The sequence below is a fragment of the Malaclemys terrapin genome, chromosome 1 (assembly GCF_027887155.1).
Source record: "Malaclemys terrapin pileata isolate rMalTer1 chromosome 1, rMalTer1.hap1, whole genome shotgun sequence".
Classification (NCBI taxonomy): domain Eukaryota; kingdom Metazoa; phylum Chordata; order Testudines; family Emydidae; genus Malaclemys; species Malaclemys terrapin.
Window position 1 is genome coordinate 205,717,388 of NC_071505.1, and position 20,543 is coordinate 205,737,930.

The following is a 20,543-nucleotide window of genomic DNA, read 5'->3' on the forward strand; positions in this document are numbered from 1 at the left end:
GGATGGCAGATGGATGACTCCATCCCCCTTAGGAGGAAGTCCCGGACTACCACCACCCATCTCCTCCTCTTGGCAGTGGTGGTCGTGGAACCCCCATCCCTAAGACAGTGAATCCCATGCCTTCTGGTCGATGGGATCTCCTTCTGATCCCTTCCCTCAGATAACTCTTCCAAATCATTCTCCAACGTAGTACCTGTGCAGAGTCCAATAACCCAATATAGCTATACAGTGACTGTCTCCCCATCCAGGTCACATAAAACATTCATAACATTATTACAGATCAATATTCCTAAATTATTGCATAGCAGTTGCACATCCACCATACAGCTCTGAGGGTGCTGGCTCAACCAGAGGCCCCAAATTACAAGGTAGACTAAGCATATTTTATGATAGTTGGGATTTTCTAAAGTAAAAGTCCTAAAGGAAGAATGAGTGAAATGTTTTCTTTTTCTTTTTGTATGGACAAACGTCACTTGCATCAGGTAAGTCAATGTAGCTACTCTCATACTTAGAGTTAGGCACTTTGGGGCCATAATGGGATAGTGGATGGCAACAGGAAGTAAGATGTATTATTTTGTCCTCCAAATTATAAGCCCATGAGTGTAGGACCATGTCTTTCTCTCTGTTCTGTACAAAGCTGAGCACATCATCTGTACTTGGCAAATATTTTACATTGCTTTTGGTCTCAAAAAAGTGCAGTGAAGCAAAATGGCCAGTTGCATGGGGTTTCATTAAATTCCATAAATAGATATTTTTATGGGCAGTAGAAACCTATCACTGCAGTCCCTTCCACCTACCCATCAAACAAACTAGCAGTAGTTATTCAAAGACTAGTTTAATGGTTTTCTCAGACAGAGACATCCATAGGTTGCTGCCTGGGGGAATCCTTAGGTTGCTGCTTGCTACTCCCGGTTTGCACTTTATATTCCCAGTCAGGGCAGCTCCTCACCCCTGCACAACTGGTGGTGGAGGAGTAGAGTGTATATAGGCTGCTGGTGGGGGCAGGGAGCCTGATAGACTGGCTTCTTCCAGCTCCATATGCTGAGCAGCACTGTTCCCCTCCTCTGATCCTGCTGTAGGGGTAGTTGCAGGGAATGGCATTTGGTGCAACAGGGATTCTGGTTGAATAACCTCTCCCACATCTGTCTCAGCCAGCACTGCTTCTCTCCATACCTGCCCCATAAGTGGCAGAGGATGCAAAGGCCTCATGAAGTTCTTGGTCCCTGTTGTCCCTCTTCTTTGCCTCCCTGTACTATATCAGAACAAACCAGAGTCACAGTCCTTTATAATTTTTTGCATGTCAATTTTTATGCATTAGTATACTTGAGCTCAGAATTTAATAATTGAAACTCATGGCAAGCAGATTTTCTGTTTCCTTGGAAACTATGTGATTTTGATTTTTTTTCTGTTCCTTAATAGAACAAAAAATGAAACTGTATTCTTGAAATGCAGTTTTTTTGTTTTAAGAGATAGTGTACCTTAGAAATGCATCTACTTATAGGTAGGCTGTAGTCGTTTTGTGAGATTTTTGTGTAATTAATACAGTGAATAGATCAAAGTTACAGTTAGATTTTTTTTTTCCATTGAGCAATAATGGTTTCAAATACTCTTTCTGATGAGAAAAAAGCTAATAGTTATTTCAGAGTTCCTATTCTCAGCAGTAATTGTTAAGCAATCTGCGACTAGCAGATATTCATTTTCTAACAATTTCCACATAAATTGTTTTGAAATGGTCTAAATTGGGTTATATCAATATGCATTATATGAATTGTTTTGCATGTTATAGCGTTGGTCAGCGTTGCTTAAATCAATTGGTGTCTTTTTATCAGACTGATTTATGATGAGATGACAAGGGCTGAAATTTGCATTGTAGTAATTTGATCACCTGCTGGTTCTTGCTGAAAATGACAGACAGAAATATTCACTAAAAAATGGCTCAGATGAATGCATGAATGTCCTTTGTCATCAGCCTACTGTTGTACATTTGCCTTTTCTTAGCAGACAGTGAATGCAAGTTATGGTCAGTGAGTCCTAAACCACAAGTTAAATAACATTTATAGATATCGGAATACATACCAGTGTAAGATGATGTCATTTACTGTACATATCAGGTAGTTTGATCAAAATATTTATAATTTATATCAAAAATCTTCTAAAAAGCTATTAACACAACAGGTCAAACAAGAAATAAAAATATCCAAGTAAACTCCTTTACCTGTTTATGTATGTTTCTTTTCCATAATTACTTTAGATTTTTTTTCAAAGGCAAACAGTGGTAATCCATCTGCTTCTCTTGAGAAGGAAATCTATATTCAGTATCTGCAATGTAATTGTAATGTCCTTAGCAACAGATTGTCGTCATTGTCACAAACTCAGAATTTGGCTTTACATTTAAGCAGGAGGAGAAGGTATTATTGAGTTTGCACACAAGAAAGTAAAATAAAATGAATGATAAGGAAGTTAACAAATAATTCTCCTTTAAATGATTTCTTCCAGAGTTTTAATATCGCTTAATATCTCTTTAATATATGTCAGGAATTAGATACTCCGATTGTAGCAGGATAAAGTATGTTTCAAATGCATCTGATTACTAAGTTTGTTTTCCAACAGAAAATACAATCTGATTTGACAAGCCATGAGATCAGTTTGGAAGAAATGAAAAAACGAAGCCAGGGTAAGGATGCTGCCAAAAGAGTTTTCTCCCAAATTGATGTTGCACAGGTATGTAACCTCCATTTCCTCCTGTTCTTCCTATACACAACACTGTGTTATATGTTGAAATATTCTTGATAATTTCTATTTATGTATATGTGGTGTTTCAGTTGTTCCTTGAAACGTTAAGCTATTATGTAGCAGTAGTCAGCATAACAAATCGCAGAATCAGATAACAAATTTCCTGCTGTATTTTATTAGTGCTGTTTTTTATTTCTGCCTGCCACAATGTATGGCAAAAATGGTCAACAATTGTAGCATACCCAATGCTGCACATATCAAAATTGTAATCAATTCAGTAGACCCATTATGGAGTAATAATAGCATAAAAAGTAACACCATAAAAGATGTGTTGGGTATATCATCATTTGAGATATATTAAGATATTTGTATTAAAAATAGGCCAGTTGGCAAGTGTATGGGACTCCATTTTAGGGACAAAGGCATGATTTTAATAAGTCTCCTGTGTACTGTAAATATTTCTGGAAAACTATTTTCAGGATATGTAGCCTCATTTACAGTTCCCATATTTTAAGTATTTGACAGATGTAAGTGGTATGAGTGGAGTACCAAAGTCCAGCCTGAGCAATTGATTGCTGATTAAAAGTGTTAACTAACATGTTATTCCAACTCACTTAATAAACAAAGGGAGACATGTTGGATATGAGGGCTGGCTTAATTACATTTAGGAGCAAGACAATTCCATTTTCTGTTTTGTGCCCTCCCAAATGGTCTTTGAAATATTCCTGGCCCAATAATCCTCTTTAGTATTCATGCCAAAAGTTGAATAGACTGAACTTCCATGGTGCTGTGAAATAAATACATTGATACTGATGTTAAAATACATCATTGATCATCTCATCTTTCATGGTAGGGTAAGCAAAACACCATGATTTAACAGCAAAGAGCAGGAGTTTGATCTTGCAGTTAAGGCACAGGACAGTGAGTGAGGTTATCTGTTTTTTCCCCAGCTCTGCCAAAGTCTTCTTTAATATTCGTGCCTTGATTTCCCAATCTCCAAAATGGGAATGATAATACTTCCCTAGCTCACAGACCTGCTGAGAGGATGAATTGATTAATGTTTGTGTGTAATGTTTGGTGCTGAGGGACATAGAAAAGTCTAGTAATAAAATGTTAAAAGTTATTTATTTTGAAAAACATGTTTGATGCTATTTAATATCTCCTCTTCCTTATGGGATCTATTCATTCCTTGATGAATATATGTAACTACCTACATATCTCCTGTTAACTCTTTCCCTGCTGGTCTCCATGGCAACTCTGATAGTGCCAGCATTCCATCAATGAAATGTTGGTTTCAAAAGGATCCATACATAGATCTTTGTACATTCAGCAACACAGCTGGTGAACACTTCTGGGCTTAATGGACAAGTTAGGCAAAAGCTAACCTTTACGGAGATGTGTGTGTATTGGGAGAAGAACATCCTCCCTAAAACAGGACTTATTCACAGGAGGAGATGAACAGCTGGAGAGATGATCTGGTTACTGAGATTTTTAGGCCTTAATGTTTTTGGAGTTATTTGATACATATGCCATTAGTTTCTTTTCCTACATGTGATAGAGTTGATTCCTTAACACCCTTTTGTCCTGATAAGAGTTCCTCAAAAGGCTTCTAAATGATCATGCACATTACTATGAGTTTTGTCAATCTGAATTGACTCATTTAGATAACATGCAGTTACTTAAATCTGAACCAAAATTGGTTAATTTACATACTTTTAAAGGGTTTTTTGTGTGTATAAATAAAATGAATCACAATCACAGTTTTACTGAAAACTAAACACATCATACTTAAACTAACAAGTTGCTGATTTTTTACTTTGTTACTCCAGTTTTAAGTCAGTGCAACTCTATTGATATCAATTGAGTTATACTGACTTAAAACTGGAGTACCACAGTGATGAATCAGACAGCAAAACATCTGTCTTTACTTATTTTTTTTGCAAAGAGCAGACATTTATAGATAAATACTGTACACATTTGTTTTTTGCTCTAAGGACAATTCCTTATGCATTACCTACTCAATGTGGTGATGATATTCATTGAAATATCTAGACAAAATAAATGATAGCTGCAAATAAGATATAATTGTGCTTAAAGTGGTGGAACTGCTACTCCCTTGCCAAACTTCTCTTTTTTGTATTAATGTATTTTGGGAGCTATGTTCTGAGCCTGAGAGAAGGAAGGGGGAAAGGACGTTTAGCTAAAACAATAATCTTATTCTGTCATGGTAACTAATGAACCATTTACTCCTAGAAGGTTAGAAATATTTTGAGGAATTGAAAACCAGTCCCATGTCCTTTATCATAAAGTGCTATTGCTGGGAATTCAGAAGTAGATGATTTGCTCAAAGCAGTTATACAGCGGAGAAAAGGAAACATTTCTATGTGGTTTGTTTGTTTTTTATGTTACTTATCATAGAATCGTAGGACTAGAAGGGACTTCGAGAGATCATCTGGTCCAGTCCCCTGCACTCACGGCAGGACTAAGTATTATATAGACCATCCCTGAAAGGTGTTTGTCAAACCTCCTCTTAAAAATCCCCAGTGATGGAGATTCCACAATCTCCCTAGGCAATTTATTCCAGTGGTTAACTATCCTGACAAGAAGTTTTTCCAAATGTCCAATCTAAACTACCCCGGCTGCAATTTAAGCCCATTGCTTCTTGTTTTATCCTCAGAGATTAAGGAGAACAATTTTTCTCCCTCCTCCTTATAATAATCTTATGATCTTCTGTTACTTAACACATCTTGCTCTAGAAGAAGGAAAATGCTCAGTTGACTCCCTTTCCTCACAGATGAATGAATAACACAAATTATTAATAATACTTCAGTGTTATTAAAATATAATAACCAGAGAATCTAAAAGTATAAACATTACAACGAATTATTGACAAAATGGATTGTGTCCTCTTCCTTGCCTGAAACTCCACAGTTGCACTCTGTATAAAACACTTTACTATTAAGATTACTTATATATGAATGACAGCCAGTTACATTTTAGGGTATTTAGCTACCCAAGAGTTAGACCCTCTTAGACAAAAATCAGCATAAATACATGGCTAAATAACCCATCTCCACCCCCCAAAAAAGGGCAAAATGTGATGGAGTACACGAGTACTTCATTGGCTGAGAACAATAAAGAGGAAACTTAAATGGGTGCAGTGGAGACTTGACTAGCTTTTATGCAATGCATATATATTGGTGCAGACCACCTCTTGGTCATTGGTTCTAAGAAAGCCTAGGTCACTAATGACTGAACATCATTACCATTAGTGCAGTTAACTGGTAGACTCAGTTCATTTCCCAGTGGGCAGGATTCTGGCAGGGTCATTTCTGGGAGAAGCTTGCACTGTCCCTAACTGTGCTGTTACTTGTTCTATGTATACACAGAGATGATTCCAGTACCTTCCTACTTTTATTTATTAAAAATAAACAAACATAAACTTGTTGTGGAGATTTGTAATTAGGCACAATAATAATTCACAAAGACAAATAGCATGTAAAAATGGGGAAAATAGAAACATCATATATGCCACAGGAATAACCACTTGAAATTTTCCTCTGCTTACCTAGGGGGTTTGTTTGTTTCTTAAATCTACTTTAATTAAATGTGCAGGAAGTGAATCTAGATGATCACAAGGGTCCCTTCTAACCTTAAAGTCTCTGATTATATGAGAACTAAATTCCAGAGCCTGTGCCAAGCCTATGTACAGTACACAAGCTTCATGCAGGGCTTCCCCTACAGCGACAAGAGGAAGGATTATCTCCCAATCCCTATAAAGCTTATATCATGGAAGAGAGCTACATTTTTGGTGCCTTATGTATGGTGTGATCCCCTTTGCAGGGAAAATGGATACTGGAGCCACTCCCAATCCCCCTGCATGCTAGGGAACATTGAGCTTTCACCATCTGCTCTGAAGTGAGAATATAGATCCTTACACAAGCACCTTCTACCCATTCCCTTCTTTCCCATGCAACAGAATATCATCAGTTCTGCTGCATCTAGTTGCCCTTTGCAAGTGAGAAGGGAAGGATTTTCTTCTTTGTATAGAAACAAAGACTGGCGTCAGCTGATATCTAGTTGAGGAATCAAATGTTTTGAGGGGCAAGAAATCATGAGAAAACATACTGATTGGTAACCCATTCTGAGAATGTCTACATTTTTCCCTCCCATTTTTACCACTGACCCATATTGACTTTTCAGAAAAAACTACAAGATGTCTCCATGAAGTTCCGCTTGTTCCAGAAGCCAGCCAATTTTGAGCAGCGTCTACAGGAATGTAAAAGAATTTTAGATGAAGTAAAATTGCAGGTGCCCAAGTTGGAGATGAAGAGCGTAGAGCAGGAGGTAGTGCAGTCACAGTTGGATCATTGCATGGTATGTATGTACAGTCCAGAGATTTTTTTTCCAAAGAATTTCCTGTCTATTCACATGTCAAGTAATTCTGGTTGGGATATATATATATGATTTTCAAAAATGCCTAAGAGATTTAGGAGCACTGATCCCATTGAAATTCATGGGAATTTGTGACCCTATGTATCTTAAGAATGTTTGAAATACCCACCCCATATGTTTATTTCCTACTTCTCTCTTTCTTGAAAATCAAGGACTCATCAATTTTAAGTTGTCTCGGATATTACACATGTGCCTGAGTCACTCTGCCAGTTTTTGCAGTTTTAAAATCACATTTTTCCTATATTTTTAAATGTGTTTCGAACTCTATACAAAAGCAGGGGAAACTGATTATATGGTTGAAATGTTGAAACTGGCTACTAGAATCATCAATTGATGATTATATGTTCTGTTCATTCCCTTTGAAGCTCCTGACATTAGCCACTGTTGGAAAATGGGATACTGGGCTAGATGGACCTTTGGTATGACCCAGTATGGCATTCTTATGTTCTTAAAAAGTTGAAATATCTTTTTTAAAAATCAAAATGGAAAGTTCTGAAAAAAATTGTTTTGGAAATGAAAAAACAGATTGTTTCAAATCTGTTAAACATTAATCCATGTCCCCTTCAGCTGTTGCAATGCCTCATGGGTGTTGCAATTCATGTGCCTCATGCCACCAGTCTCCTCTATAGGGTGGCCTCTCTGGCCATGCTACATCTCCTGTGATGCACCAGAGTCATGGGATTCCGTTGATGAACCATGATGTTTCAACAAAGGGGAGAGCCATAGTGCATCATGGGAGATTTAGTCCCATAAGTCATCTAAACTAGAACTCATATGAGACACCACAGCAGCTCAGGTAAGCACACTACCATAAGAATGAAATGGAAATTATAAATTCTGGGTTTACAATGTCTCTATTAAGCAACTAACTTTTTAGCAGAAGAGTTCTTACAGTTGTGATACACTAGGAAACCTCATATTATTTGGTCTTAATATCTTTGCTTATATTTTTTACCACATCACCACCTATGCTGGTGGATCAGCATGAGCTGCAGAACAGCGATCTTCTTTGCTGTGCCCTATATACAAAGTTGGCTGCATTTCAGTGATGAAGTTTGTATTTATCTTGCAAGGCACATGAAGATTCATTGGAAAGAATAGGGATATATACATATATGTATACAATTATATTAATAATATTAATATGTTTTTGAGAAGCAAGTTGTTAATGAACTTCAGATTAAGCTATAGAGAGGATGTGCTGAGTTTCCCTTATCAGGTCTGCAATAGAAAAAGCATCATATCTTTACCTGAACTGTCTACACTTATTGGACATGGATTTTATTTCACTACAATATCACAAGATGTACTGGTAATAAAAAAAAAATCACAAAAATATTTAACACAAGCTCAATCAGCAAGAAAAGAAGAAATACAGTCTAGATTCTTTTAAAAGAAATTCTGTCAAGATATATGAAACATTATTTCAGTACATCACAACAAATTGCGAGAGCATATAATGAAGCTAAAAGAACCTCAACAATAAACTTCTTCAAGAACCTTGCCATTTCAATTCTTCACCTTTTTGTGTTTATTGATATTCTGTAGTTCAGGGGAGTTTCTCTTTCCCGGTTCAGTGTAAGAAGTTTTTAGTGCATAACAGAATTGAATTTTAATGAAATGAAGGAAACAAAGTTAAACTTACATATTTAAACAGAAAAAAGTTAAGCACTTTGGTTGAATAAGGTTTGTCCCAAATAATTTCTGTGGGTGCCAAGTATTAGATTAGTTATTTTGGATACCAGGTTATTTGACAACCCTGTTATATGTAGATATTGTTGTTGTATCCAGGGAATCAGGGTTTGGGCAGACAAGTAGTGCTATCTCTTTTTTAACTGTCTTTCTTTCAAAAGGTGAGGGGGAATGCATGGTCTATGCACACTGATTGCATGTCATTACTTAAATAAATGTTTGTTTTGTCCACACTTGCTTCTTAGTCATTTGAAACAATTAGAAAAGATAGATGTAGAGATACAATATATTTTTGCTTTAAAAGGCAGTAAATCTCTTTGCTTTTTAGGCCATTAAAAGCAATATTAAACATAGCTAAATGGAAGAGGAAATCTGCGCTAAGAATTTAGTGTATGGGGAATTGTCAGATTTCCACTCAAATTAGGCTTTTAGATTGTGGGTGGTAGAGGACATGAGCAGGTACAGGGCAGCTGCTATTATTTTAAGTGTGGTATTGTCCAAACCAGCCCAGAGCAGACCTTTGTCTTATGATATTACAAATTCTGGTGGCCACTGGCTTCTTGACTATCTCAGCACTCCCACTATGGCTGCCACTGGTGGGGCAGTAAAACCAGCAAGGGCAGAACATTTTAAATGAATAAGTCTAATGTAGACAAGGACATATAATTTGAGTTTTGATTTATAAATAAAGCTCTAACAGTCTTGTAAACACTTGTGCATTATCTGTGTGTGATTTATACGTAACTAGAATACTGCGGATTCTCAATTCCCTTCAGTTTCCATAGGAGTTGAGGGTCATCAGGTGAGGCTCTTATGCACCAAACAATGCCAAGATTGGTGGTAGTTCTGCATAATCACTTCAGTCCCGCGTTTGCATTGCTTTTATTCATTTATTTTATTAATTGTGGTGTTTCTCTCTCCTGTGTTGATTTGATTAGAAATTGTATAAAAGCTTGAGTGAGGTGAAGTCTGAAGTGGAAACAGTGATAAAAACTGGACGTCAGATTGTTCAGAAACAACAGACAGAGAACCCCAAAGAACTGGATGAAAGACTTACAGCTTTGAAGCTGCAATATAATGAATTGGGCGCTCTGGTATGTACTCTGATTTACAATGCAAAACCAGGCTCTGTTTCTGGCTTTTAAAGCTAAGTACATTCTTTGTATTGTCTGATAACTTTTATTGTTTGTTTCTTCCTTTTAAGTCTCTGAAATCAATCCTACCTCTGTTTATAAAAGTGTAATCCTTGTTAGGAAGCCAAAACCAATCAATTAGATAAATATTCAGTTTGGTCCAAGAAAATATGGAAAACCCAGAGACATGTAATATTGGGGGGGGGGAAAGGGCCAGTGCACCCAGCAGCCTGGGAGAGGAAGGGGCGGGGCCAGAGCCAGAAGGGAAGAGGTGGAGCCAGAGCCTCTCCTCTTCTGGCCACGCTGCTTGGGATGCACTCTGCCCGGTGCAGCACAGCAGCTGACTGGGAGAGTGCCTGGCTGTGGCAGCAGCAGGCTGCCCCTCCCCCCCCACACCCAGACTCAGCTTCTGGGGACAGTGGTCGAGTGAGCCGGAGCTCCCCAGCCCCTCCAGCATGCTCAGAGTCAGCTCCTGTCCCCAGAAATTGAGCCTGGGTGGTGGACAGCCTGGCACTTTCCCAGGCAGCTGCTATGCTGCACCAGGCAGCGTCTGAGAGTGGCCCCAGGGCCTGGCTGCCAGGAAGAGCAGCTGAACATGCCAGGGGGAGCCAGGGCAGTGGGAGGACAGAGCCTCTCCCCCTCAGGTAACGTGGGATGGGGAAGGGACAGGGAGAGCGTGGGGGCCTTAGGCTGGAGGCAGGGTGAGGAGGAGTCACATGGGGCGGTCATGTTCCCCCCCTTTTTGCTGGTGCCCCCCTTTGTGTCCCTCCCACGGGTTGTCCATGCCAGCCGAATCACATTGACGGCTCATTGTCATCCTGTGATCAACCAATACCCCAACTCTTTCTCCTCCACTGTCACTTCCAACTGATAAGTCCCCATCTTATAGCAAACATTCTTGTTAGTCCCTAAATACGTGACCTTTCACTTTGCACTATTAAATTTCATCCTGTTTCTATTACTCCAGTTTACAAGTTCATCCAGATCTTTTTGTATGGCATTCCAGTCCTCCTTGGTATTGGCAATACCTCCCAATTTTCTGTCATCCACAAATTTTATTAGCACACTCCCACTTTTTGTGCCAAGGTCAGTAATAAAAATGTTAAGTAAGATTGGTCCCAAGACTGATCCCTGAGGAACTCCACTAATAACCTCCCTCCAGGTCTGGCTCCAGGGTTTTGGCCGCCCCACGCAGCCAAAAAAAAAAAAAAAAGCCTGTTAATCACTCTGTTTATAAACAACATTCTGACTCCTTGCCTCAGAGGTGCAAACTGGGAGCAGCCTGTCTCCTGTGTTCTCTGCTGCCTTCCTGAGGCTTGGGGGTCAATGCCCTCCTTTGCCCCTCACCCCCATCTCCACCTATGCTGTTTTTGAAGCACAACCCCATCCAGAGGCTCCATGGAGGAGTTGCAGTATTCCTCTCTAGAAGAGAGTTCATGCAAATGTCGCATTTAACAGCTACACATGATTAATCTATTCTCTTCCTCCTCCTGTCCCTATTGGGACCACACAGCTCACAGGACTTAATTAAAACCATAGCACTGGAGTAAATTTGGTGCATTAAGTGGCTAAATGCACCCTGTAGAATGAAGGTTGTGATTAAAATGTTTGCTTATTGCAGACATAAATATAATTTTAATAAACAGAGTAGCAGAAAATGCATGATTTTTTGTCAGATTAAAATTTATTAAGCTAAATTAACAGCTAGTTAATAGCTAATAAAGAGAGTCCCTATTAGCGACAAGAGTCAGCCTGTGATTTAAGCACATGGTGGTGATCAAACCCGACTGTCCTCAGTACAATAACCTTTAAGAATTACATTATTTTTGGAAGAACTAATATTCATTTGGGGACCTGTATCAAGGCAATTATCAATATTTAGTTTGGAAATTGCTAGAGAGGTAAAATAAACAAAGATATTAACAAATATCAATCTTCTGAGTGCTGGAACAACTGAAAGCCTTCTTCAGAAAGATTGGATGACATTGTCATTTGAGATTAAAGATTTTACTCAGCACATTTAATACAATAAGGCATGTTTGATCAACTTTAAAAAGTGTGGCTTGGGGGTTAAGATGTGCTTTGTAATACATGCACACTAGGTTTATCTCTGATAATTTCTTTAAATTAAATAGTACCATGCCATTTATTTCAAGACTACATTTAGCATTAAAAAAAAATTGCATGAAATGACTGCACCTGTATCTTTGGACTAGTTAAAGGATGAAATGTGCAGTTAGAGAGCAATTAGTGGCCTAAAGTGCTCTGTTTATTTTTGTTAATATAGAATTAATAGTTCATGTTTATTTTTACCTGGCATGACAGTTCACAATTTTAGTGAAACAAAGCTACCAAGGCTATGACATACGGTATTTTGATATGCATGCAACCTTTTCAGTTCCCCCAACTGCATAGTCTAATGAAATCTAAATATTTTACCAAATATTTTGTTTTGAAGAGAAAAATAATTAATGTAAAATAAAAATCAGGATTGAAATATTTGGGTCCAGTGTACCATCTTTACTCAGACAAACTCCAATTGAGAATTTTGTCTAAATTTGGACTTTGTGAATTGGACCCAAATCTATTGTCTCATTCTTATGCTTATATGTATACTTATATATGCCCTGATTCAGGGAGAATTCCCTATACAAGACATTACTTAAGCACATTCTTAAAGTTAAGTGTATGCTTAAGTACTGTCTTAAATAGAGATGCTTAGACTTGAACACGTGCTCAAGTGCTTTTCAGAATTGGGGCCATATACTGTATAGGCCTCAGATAGTTGGGACAAATCTAATTAACACATTTTTAGAAATGTCTAGCTATTACCAAATATGGCTTTTTTTAAAAATATGCATAGTAATATCGTGTTAAGGTCCAATAATTTTGTGACCTTTGGGAACTAGAAACAAGTGCCTGTGTTCCAGTTGAAAACTAGGAAACTATCTTGCAATGGAAGAAAACTCCTATTTCTAGTCCTAATGGGTCTTGTGATATCAGACCTCAAACCTATCACTGGTTCAGGACTGAATATTGTCTGTCCAGAGTCTAAAGGCAGTATAGTTTGGGCTTGGCATGAGAATTCTGTGCAAATGGGGGTGGTGGGGCGGGAGAAGTAATTTCCTGGCATACTTATTTTTTAAATGGCATCTGTTTTAAGCCCCTCAATGGTTTTAACATTTAGAAATGGCCCTCACAGAGATGGGTTAGTTAGGAGAGTGCAGAAGGTTAAATGTGTCACTTGTGTATCACCATCACATGTGGGGGGTGTGTGTGCATATGTGTGTACGCACACATATGTTTATACAAAACATATCTGTCTCACACACTTATAATGCTTTGGGATGGCTACTTTAGTTGTGAATGGCTGTGCAGGGCTAGAACCCATTTGGCAGTCAAGGAAGGGTGGAGTTATGTCCCTGCCTGGGCATTGTGTCAGCATAAAAGGGAGCTGGACCATGTGAAAGGGAATGGGAGGGGCAGTCCATTGAGTGTGTTGCCTTGTCCTCCCTGAGACACTGCACATTCTCAGGCAAGGCCTACAGCAGGTTCACAGTCCTTCCTCAGCAATCTACCACCATCCAGGAATGTGGCTTAAAGCCATAAGAGAGTCCTTAAGTGAGTTCCTTTGTGTTTTATGTCAAAATATTTTCAGTTCTATGAAGAGTTGTTTTTGTTTTTTTACTAAATCATTGCGGTTTCTCTATAAGTTCAGTTCTGTAACAGAATATCAAAAGTAACAATGATCACTTCAATAAAAAGAAAATAATAGCTCAGAAACTATGCTAATTAGCAGTTTTTAGTATAAATGGCACATATTCTATTTGGGGTTATTGTATAAAACAAAAGGCCTTAAGATGGCAGTGTTTCCCATTTTTCTTTTAAAAATAGATTTAAAAATTGATATTAACAAAGTAGGGGGAAATCAATATAACATTAGCTTCTGGGCACATACAGTAGATCTCTGAATCATGAAATTTTATTTCTATTATATAAAGAACATACAGAAGCAAAAGACAACAAAACTGTAAAGTTAATTGTGTTTATACGTGTGTACCTTCAAAAATAAATACAGCATACATTCATGGTTCTGTAAGTTCTCTACAATATTTAAAAATGTAATTTACATAAATAAACAACTTCTTAAGTTGCCTGAATTTTCATGCCTGAGAATTACATGTTTTTTTACAGTATTCCCTAAAAGTAAGCAGATTTGGAGTATTTTGGATGAGTGGCTAAGGGGGCAAGTGCCAACTTACGCTTATGTGTGAATAATTACAAAAAACATCACTAAAAGAATGTCACGGTTGCAAAGTCAAGCACTCAGTAGTTAGAATATAACAGAATTAAGATCCCCCCTGCAACAATGCAGCCATCGAAGTCTGAGCCTATCTTCATATGGGAAGTCTGTGGCAGAGTCTGAAATAGAACCCAACTTTTCTGGACCTCAGTTCAGTGCCTTAAATGCAAGAGAATTTCCTTTTACTTCTTACAGTTCTCCACCTCATTCTCTGTCCATCCCATGCACTGAATGAGGCAGGTGTCTTTAGAACAGGCAATATGTGTTCATGCAATTAAAGACTATATCATAATGTATATACACAAATGGGGCTGAATTAAGGTTGCAACCTCCCAGTTCAAGGGAAGGACATGCTACAGCATTTGCCTACCTCCTAAGGTAGGAGCATGTTAAATATTAAGGATTGTGAAGTGCACAGAATTATTCACACCAGTCAGTGGAAGAGGTGAAAGTAAAATTCATGGTCTCCTCCTGGCTGTGGGCACATACACCTTCCCATAGCCCAACAGGGTTGCTGCATCTCTGCAGCATCAACCTGTCCAAGGCGGGAAGTTTAATTGGAGCTGAGAGCATACTTAATGTATCTGGAGCTTAGTGGAGATGGAGTGTTCTGAGATTTTAGTAGTAAGCCTCTAAAAAGCTCTAGCTAGCATGTGCAAATGGCCATTTTCACAGGTTTATAACTTGGCCATATCTGGGTGAATTTTAATGGGGACAGGAAAAGACCCATTACTGACCCCAGAATGACCCCCCTTCCTAAATTTCAAGTTTCAGCTTCAAACTCTATGTACACTAAATCTTTTCAAATAAATGGGTGAAAAAAAAATACATTGGCAAAACAACCTATTTTCCCAAAACTCCATTCTTGAAACTAGAATGAACATTTTTCTGAAAGGTACACACTCATCATCAGCGCAAAGCAGAGAGCAAGCATGAAAAATTTCAGCCAGAACATTTAAAATTGGGAAAAAGATTATAAGGAACTGAAAACAGGGTATTAGAATGGAAAGTGTTAAGCAATGTTAATGAAAGGTGTTGTAGCAAGCTCCACCTATAATATGTATAATGCTGTTTTGTTTCACTAATGGATCATCAATAAAAAGGCTGTGCAATTTAAAAACAATTAAAAATAAAACTCAGGAGGATATGCTTTCATTTAAATAGTGACTGGTTAGCAGAGAGATACGTATTTTCCTTAAACATTAATGACCTATAACTGAGTTCTAAAATATTTTTCTTTGATCACTTTGCTTTCAAGTTGGGAAAAACAAACTCTTTTAATTCTAATTTTTTTGAATTCATGAGAGTTCAAGATTGTTCTTAAAATTAATGGTGATAGAAAAGCATGACAAACTAATTTAAGTATGTGTAAGGAGCATAAATTAAATTGCCTCTTTATTTTTCAAACTGTTTTCTCCATTGATGAGGTTGTTCATATTTAGGGATGTTATTAATCCAGTCATTCAGTATTTATTTTCAGTAGCCAGCTTTGTCCCAGAATGAATCCTTATGTGGGTGAGATTGGATCAGGCTAGTGTAAAGGGGCAATAGATGAAGGAGAGGAAGGGGTTCTTTATATCAGCATGGGATATGGGCTAATAGAAGGGTACACAAGATGGCAGCCCTCCACACGTTGGAGTAGTGGGAAGGAGTTGATGGGTTTCTTTGCAATACGAATGGAAGTGGGAAGAAGCCAGCTCTGGTGGACGTAAGGCATTAGGCATTATGATACAATTTTTAATTACATTATCATATAGTGCTTTTGTGTAAGACTACTGCCTCAGTTAGTACATAGAATGGATGGTGCTTAGTGAGCAGCTTTTCAATGTTTTATCTTCCGTCTTCAGTGTGTGGCCCCATGTCTTATTTACTGTACACACCTCACACAGTGATTAGAGTACAATATTAATTGCCTCAGATGCAATGTTGCTGCACAAAGAAAGTTGTTGGGCTCGGCATTAGTGTGTTTAACTATCCATGGGAAAATTCATCATAGTTTCCAAAAAGGGGGTTTGGCTCTTCTTCTGAGTCATAAGGAAAGATTTCTAATTCAGCTGTTGCCATTTAACATGACACACATGTCTTCAAATGGGAGGGGAGTAGCTTTTAGTTATTCCCCATTCTGGAGGTGAACTAGTTCAGACTTAATTTGTATAAAATTTCAAAATTAAATTGTGATTTTTATCAGTACAGAAAAATCTTAGACAAATTGACATGATAAGCAATACATTAATCGTAACTATAAATATTGAGAGGAATAAGAAAGATATATCGTATATTGTAAATATACAAACTGCAAGGCAGACATGCATACAAAAATACAAGCCAGCAGGAAAGTACAAACTAGTTTGACTAAAGAGTTAAAATTCACATATTTTTCCTATGCAGGTGACAGAAAAAAAACAAGAGTTAGAGAAATGTTTGAAATTGTCCCGGAAGCTACGAAAGGAAATGAATGCTCTGACAGAGTGGCTGGCAGTGACAGATGCAGAATTGACAAAGAGATCAGCGGTGGAGGGAATGCCTACTAATTTGGATGCTGAAGTTGCCTGGGGCAAGGTAATAATATAGAGTACTGTACATTTACATATGCTTCACTTACATTTAGCTTTCTTGAATATGCATAAAACAGTGACAGAAATCTGGAAACTTGATTAGTGGAAAATTGTGAACAACATTGTTACATCATTATGATAACATTGTGACTTTAAAAGGTTTTAAGCATCATATTATTGCACATATCAGTAATACGTTAAACCTGTCGGATAGCAGTCATATTTTAGAGAGTTATGTTGTTCTCACAGAACAAGAATTTGAGTTTAGGGTGATTAAAATCAATCTATACATGTAGATAATGCTATTATTTGGCATAAATTGTTTGGCCTTAAATTTCCAGTTAAAAACTTGGGGAGTGTGGGGGAAGCTATTTACTAACATTAATGAGATTTGAAACCCACAGCTATTCCAAAGCCCAATACTACTAGAAAAACAACTATCATGTATTTATAGTTTCTCAAGCATGGAGTCCCATTGACATTCCATTAACTGTGAAACTCATTGGAAGTATCTATGTGTTTGAGTCATTATTTGTAGTTTCAGTCTCCTGACATAAGACAATGCCATTATTTTTAAAGTTAAGCTCTCAAAGCTTTTAAGGTGCTCACTCAGTTAATACAACATTTTTGTTCACTATAATTTGATATGGTCAAAGAAATTGCAGACTGCATTTTCACTAGGCCAGCAGACACATCAAACATCACGCATCATGTATGCCTGCTAAAATGTATCTGAGGGTGAAATAAATAACCTAAAATAGCAAAGCCTTTCTAAGATAAATCTTGTTTGAAAATAGCTCCCCAATCTTACTGATCAAGGCCAAGCTGAATTACTTGAATTTCTAATGCAGTCTTTCCATTTTTTGCAGATAACAGGACTGATAAAATATCAGCAGAATAAATATTGTTTTATATATGTTCAGCCATCCCACATCACAACAGTGCTTTTTGTTTGTTTGTTTTTTGCTGTGGATGCTCTAGTTTTCCCTTCTTATTTGTGACTCTCAAACTTTTTCTTCTTAAAGTAATTTTATCCCTGACTCTAGGGCTATCCATTAAATAAAATAAACAAATAAAATAAAAGGATCTACACTACAAAGGACATTAAAAAGCATGCTCAAAAACAAAAAAAACATTGAAGTTGGGGGTGGTATAAAATACACAAAATCCTTTTGGCAAAATTGAAATAAAATATTTGTATGCATAACCGACCAACCTGTGTATACTTTACAGTGCTTGCTTTTTTACTTTTACACAATAACTATAATTACATTGTAGTTACACCACAGTCAAAATGTAATTTGAGAGTAATAATCCATATTATTAATCTACTGGTTCTAGGATATTGTACTAGGTATACATATAAGAAAAAATATGTGTAATTACAGTGAAATGTATTGAATATGAAACTAGATTTTGTACAGGGACCCACACAAGGTAAAATAACACCATCTACTTACAGCTGCTATAGGCTAAAGAACATAGTGCTTTTATTATTGGAACAGCAAACTCAAAAATGGTGACAAAACCCCCACCCACAAACAGGAAGTAAGGTCAAAGTGTGAAACAGATATCCAGCTCATAATATTCTGAGTCACTCAATTAGCGCTTTAATAGCCCCTTTGATGTAGTAAAGAATTAATTTTGTTATATAGTTGAACTTCTGGTTATATGTATGTTTGGTAATCACAAGTATCAAAAAGTATAACCACGATGTTGCTACCATTTAATTACTGTCACCATATCCAGATAAGAACATGCACAAATCATCATCATTACAGACATGCATATAAAATCTGACATAGATGAATCTTTTAAGGGTTTGGTTTAAATATGCATTCAAAATTTTGGCAAAGAAACTTCAAAACTCCATTTAGCTACCCCTTTTCTGTAACTTTCACTTCATGCAGGTATCTCACCCCTTGAGCCTATCTTTACCGTTTCAGCTGTGAAGTGTGCTTATTTTTTTGTGCAAGCCATACAAATAACTGAGTTTTAATTATGTGAAACTCAGTGATCAGTATATTCAAACTATACATATCTTCTGATTATGCCCATATCCAAAGCTTAAGCTAGTCATTCAACAACATGCAAGAAACAAGGAGAACTCTGAAGCTATATTGTTATATATAAATTGTAGATGCTTACAGGCCAACATTTTGTAATTCCCCCTGCCCCCCTCCCCCCGATTAGTTTTGTTCAGTAGACCTGTGCCTAAAAAAAAGTGAAAGATCTTACTGAATTTCACCTTGTACTGTAGATATATATGGACACCATTGCATATACTCCTTGAGAAGAGTGCAGTGGATACGGGGTTTGGAACAAGATTTGGTTTTGGTTTACCTTTTCTTTTTTCTTTTTTTTTTTTTTTTTTAATAACTACTTAACCATATGATGTGACCTGAGCCTTTTTTCCTTAGTTTGAAAGGTTAATCTTCTAGTGGCATATGCTTTGCTGTCACACTAATCAAGTGAATAGGAAAAGGATTTGCCTCTATTTGTAAATGCTTTAAAAGGTGCATAAGCTTTTCTTGTCATCATCCTAGAATAATAATATACTTTTTAAATGTATCATCTAGAATCACAGCAAGAGACATTTGAGAATGTGATTCTAATTATTTATTATTATTATTTATTTTACTTTTAAGTTTACCCCTGGTTTGTGAAACCCCCATTACTACTCAGTATTTTTCATGTTCACCTACTTCTTTTTCCTGTGGTGAAGTCTACATATTACATCAGACTGCATGAAGTTTTGGTTAGTCCTGTGATCTCATCCTCCATAGCAAATGACAAATGTCAGATTTTCAAGGGCAGAAGTATGTAATCATGCAGAACTAGCCTGCCAATCATCTGGTGCATTTTCCAGTGTCGAAAACAAAAACACTGTTTGCTAATGCTGAACTACACAGTACCTTTCTGCTGAAATGGAGATGTAGCTGCATTACCATTTGCATATTTCCCTGCATGCTCAGGGAAGCTAGTTTATTTTTTATTTTACCAGATAATTCTGATGCATACACCCTTGAAGCAGGTTAAATGGAAAGGTTTGTCTTTAATTCATTTTAATTTAACTACTAGATATGAACCTTAATGCTCTAAAAGTTGCATAATTAGGGTTTGCGGTCTGCTGATTAGTGCAGTTACACAGTAGGAAGTTCTTGTTATGTCTTACTGTTGCTACAAACAGGTAGACCATTAAATTTTTTTCTCCCTAAGACAATCAAGAAAGGAAAGAAAAGTTCATTAAAATTTCATATACGAGAAATGTGCTGAATGGTTGAACCAACTTGAACTGTAATTAAAGTTGAACCAAGCCTGTGTTACTGTTTCTGCTAACCTGCAGAAATATTATATAGCACTGCATATTCTCATGAGGAAGTGATGCTTTAGTGGTTACACTAAAAAGCTGGTATCTAGAAAATCTTGGCTTCAAATCCAGCCTGAACCAATCACTTATTGTGTGACCTCCGACAAGTCACTTCACCTCTTTTTTGCTTCAATCAGCTCAGCTAAAAAAACACTGGGTGAAAACAGCAGGCCTTTATTGAAGTGTATATATGCAGACCAGGCTGGGTTTATAATCCCATTAGCAGGATTGTTCTGCTTCGAAAATTTTTAGCATGTATAAAGCAATATTTACATAAATATACGGGCTTATTCTCCACCCCA

At 37.2% G+C, this 20,543-nt stretch overlaps 1 protein-coding gene across 9 annotated transcripts in view; it reads left to right on the forward strand.

Moving 5' to 3' along the window:
* The window catches only part of DMD (dystrophin), a 2,004,766-nt gene that overhangs the window by 900,276 nt on the left and 1,083,947 nt on the right, over positions 1–20,543 (forward strand). For all 9 annotated transcript variants that reach the window (XM_054005916.1, XM_054005912.1, XM_054005914.1 and 6 more), the window contains 4 exons: positions 2,611–2,721; positions 6,937–7,110; positions 9,819–9,974; positions 16,705–16,875. In XM_054005916.1, coding sequence (XP_053861891.1) covers positions 2,611–2,721; positions 6,937–7,110; positions 9,819–9,974; positions 16,705–16,875 — 612 coding nt within the window. The remainder of the gene's footprint in view (positions 1–2,610; positions 2,722–6,936; positions 7,111–9,818; positions 9,975–16,704; positions 16,876–20,543) is intronic.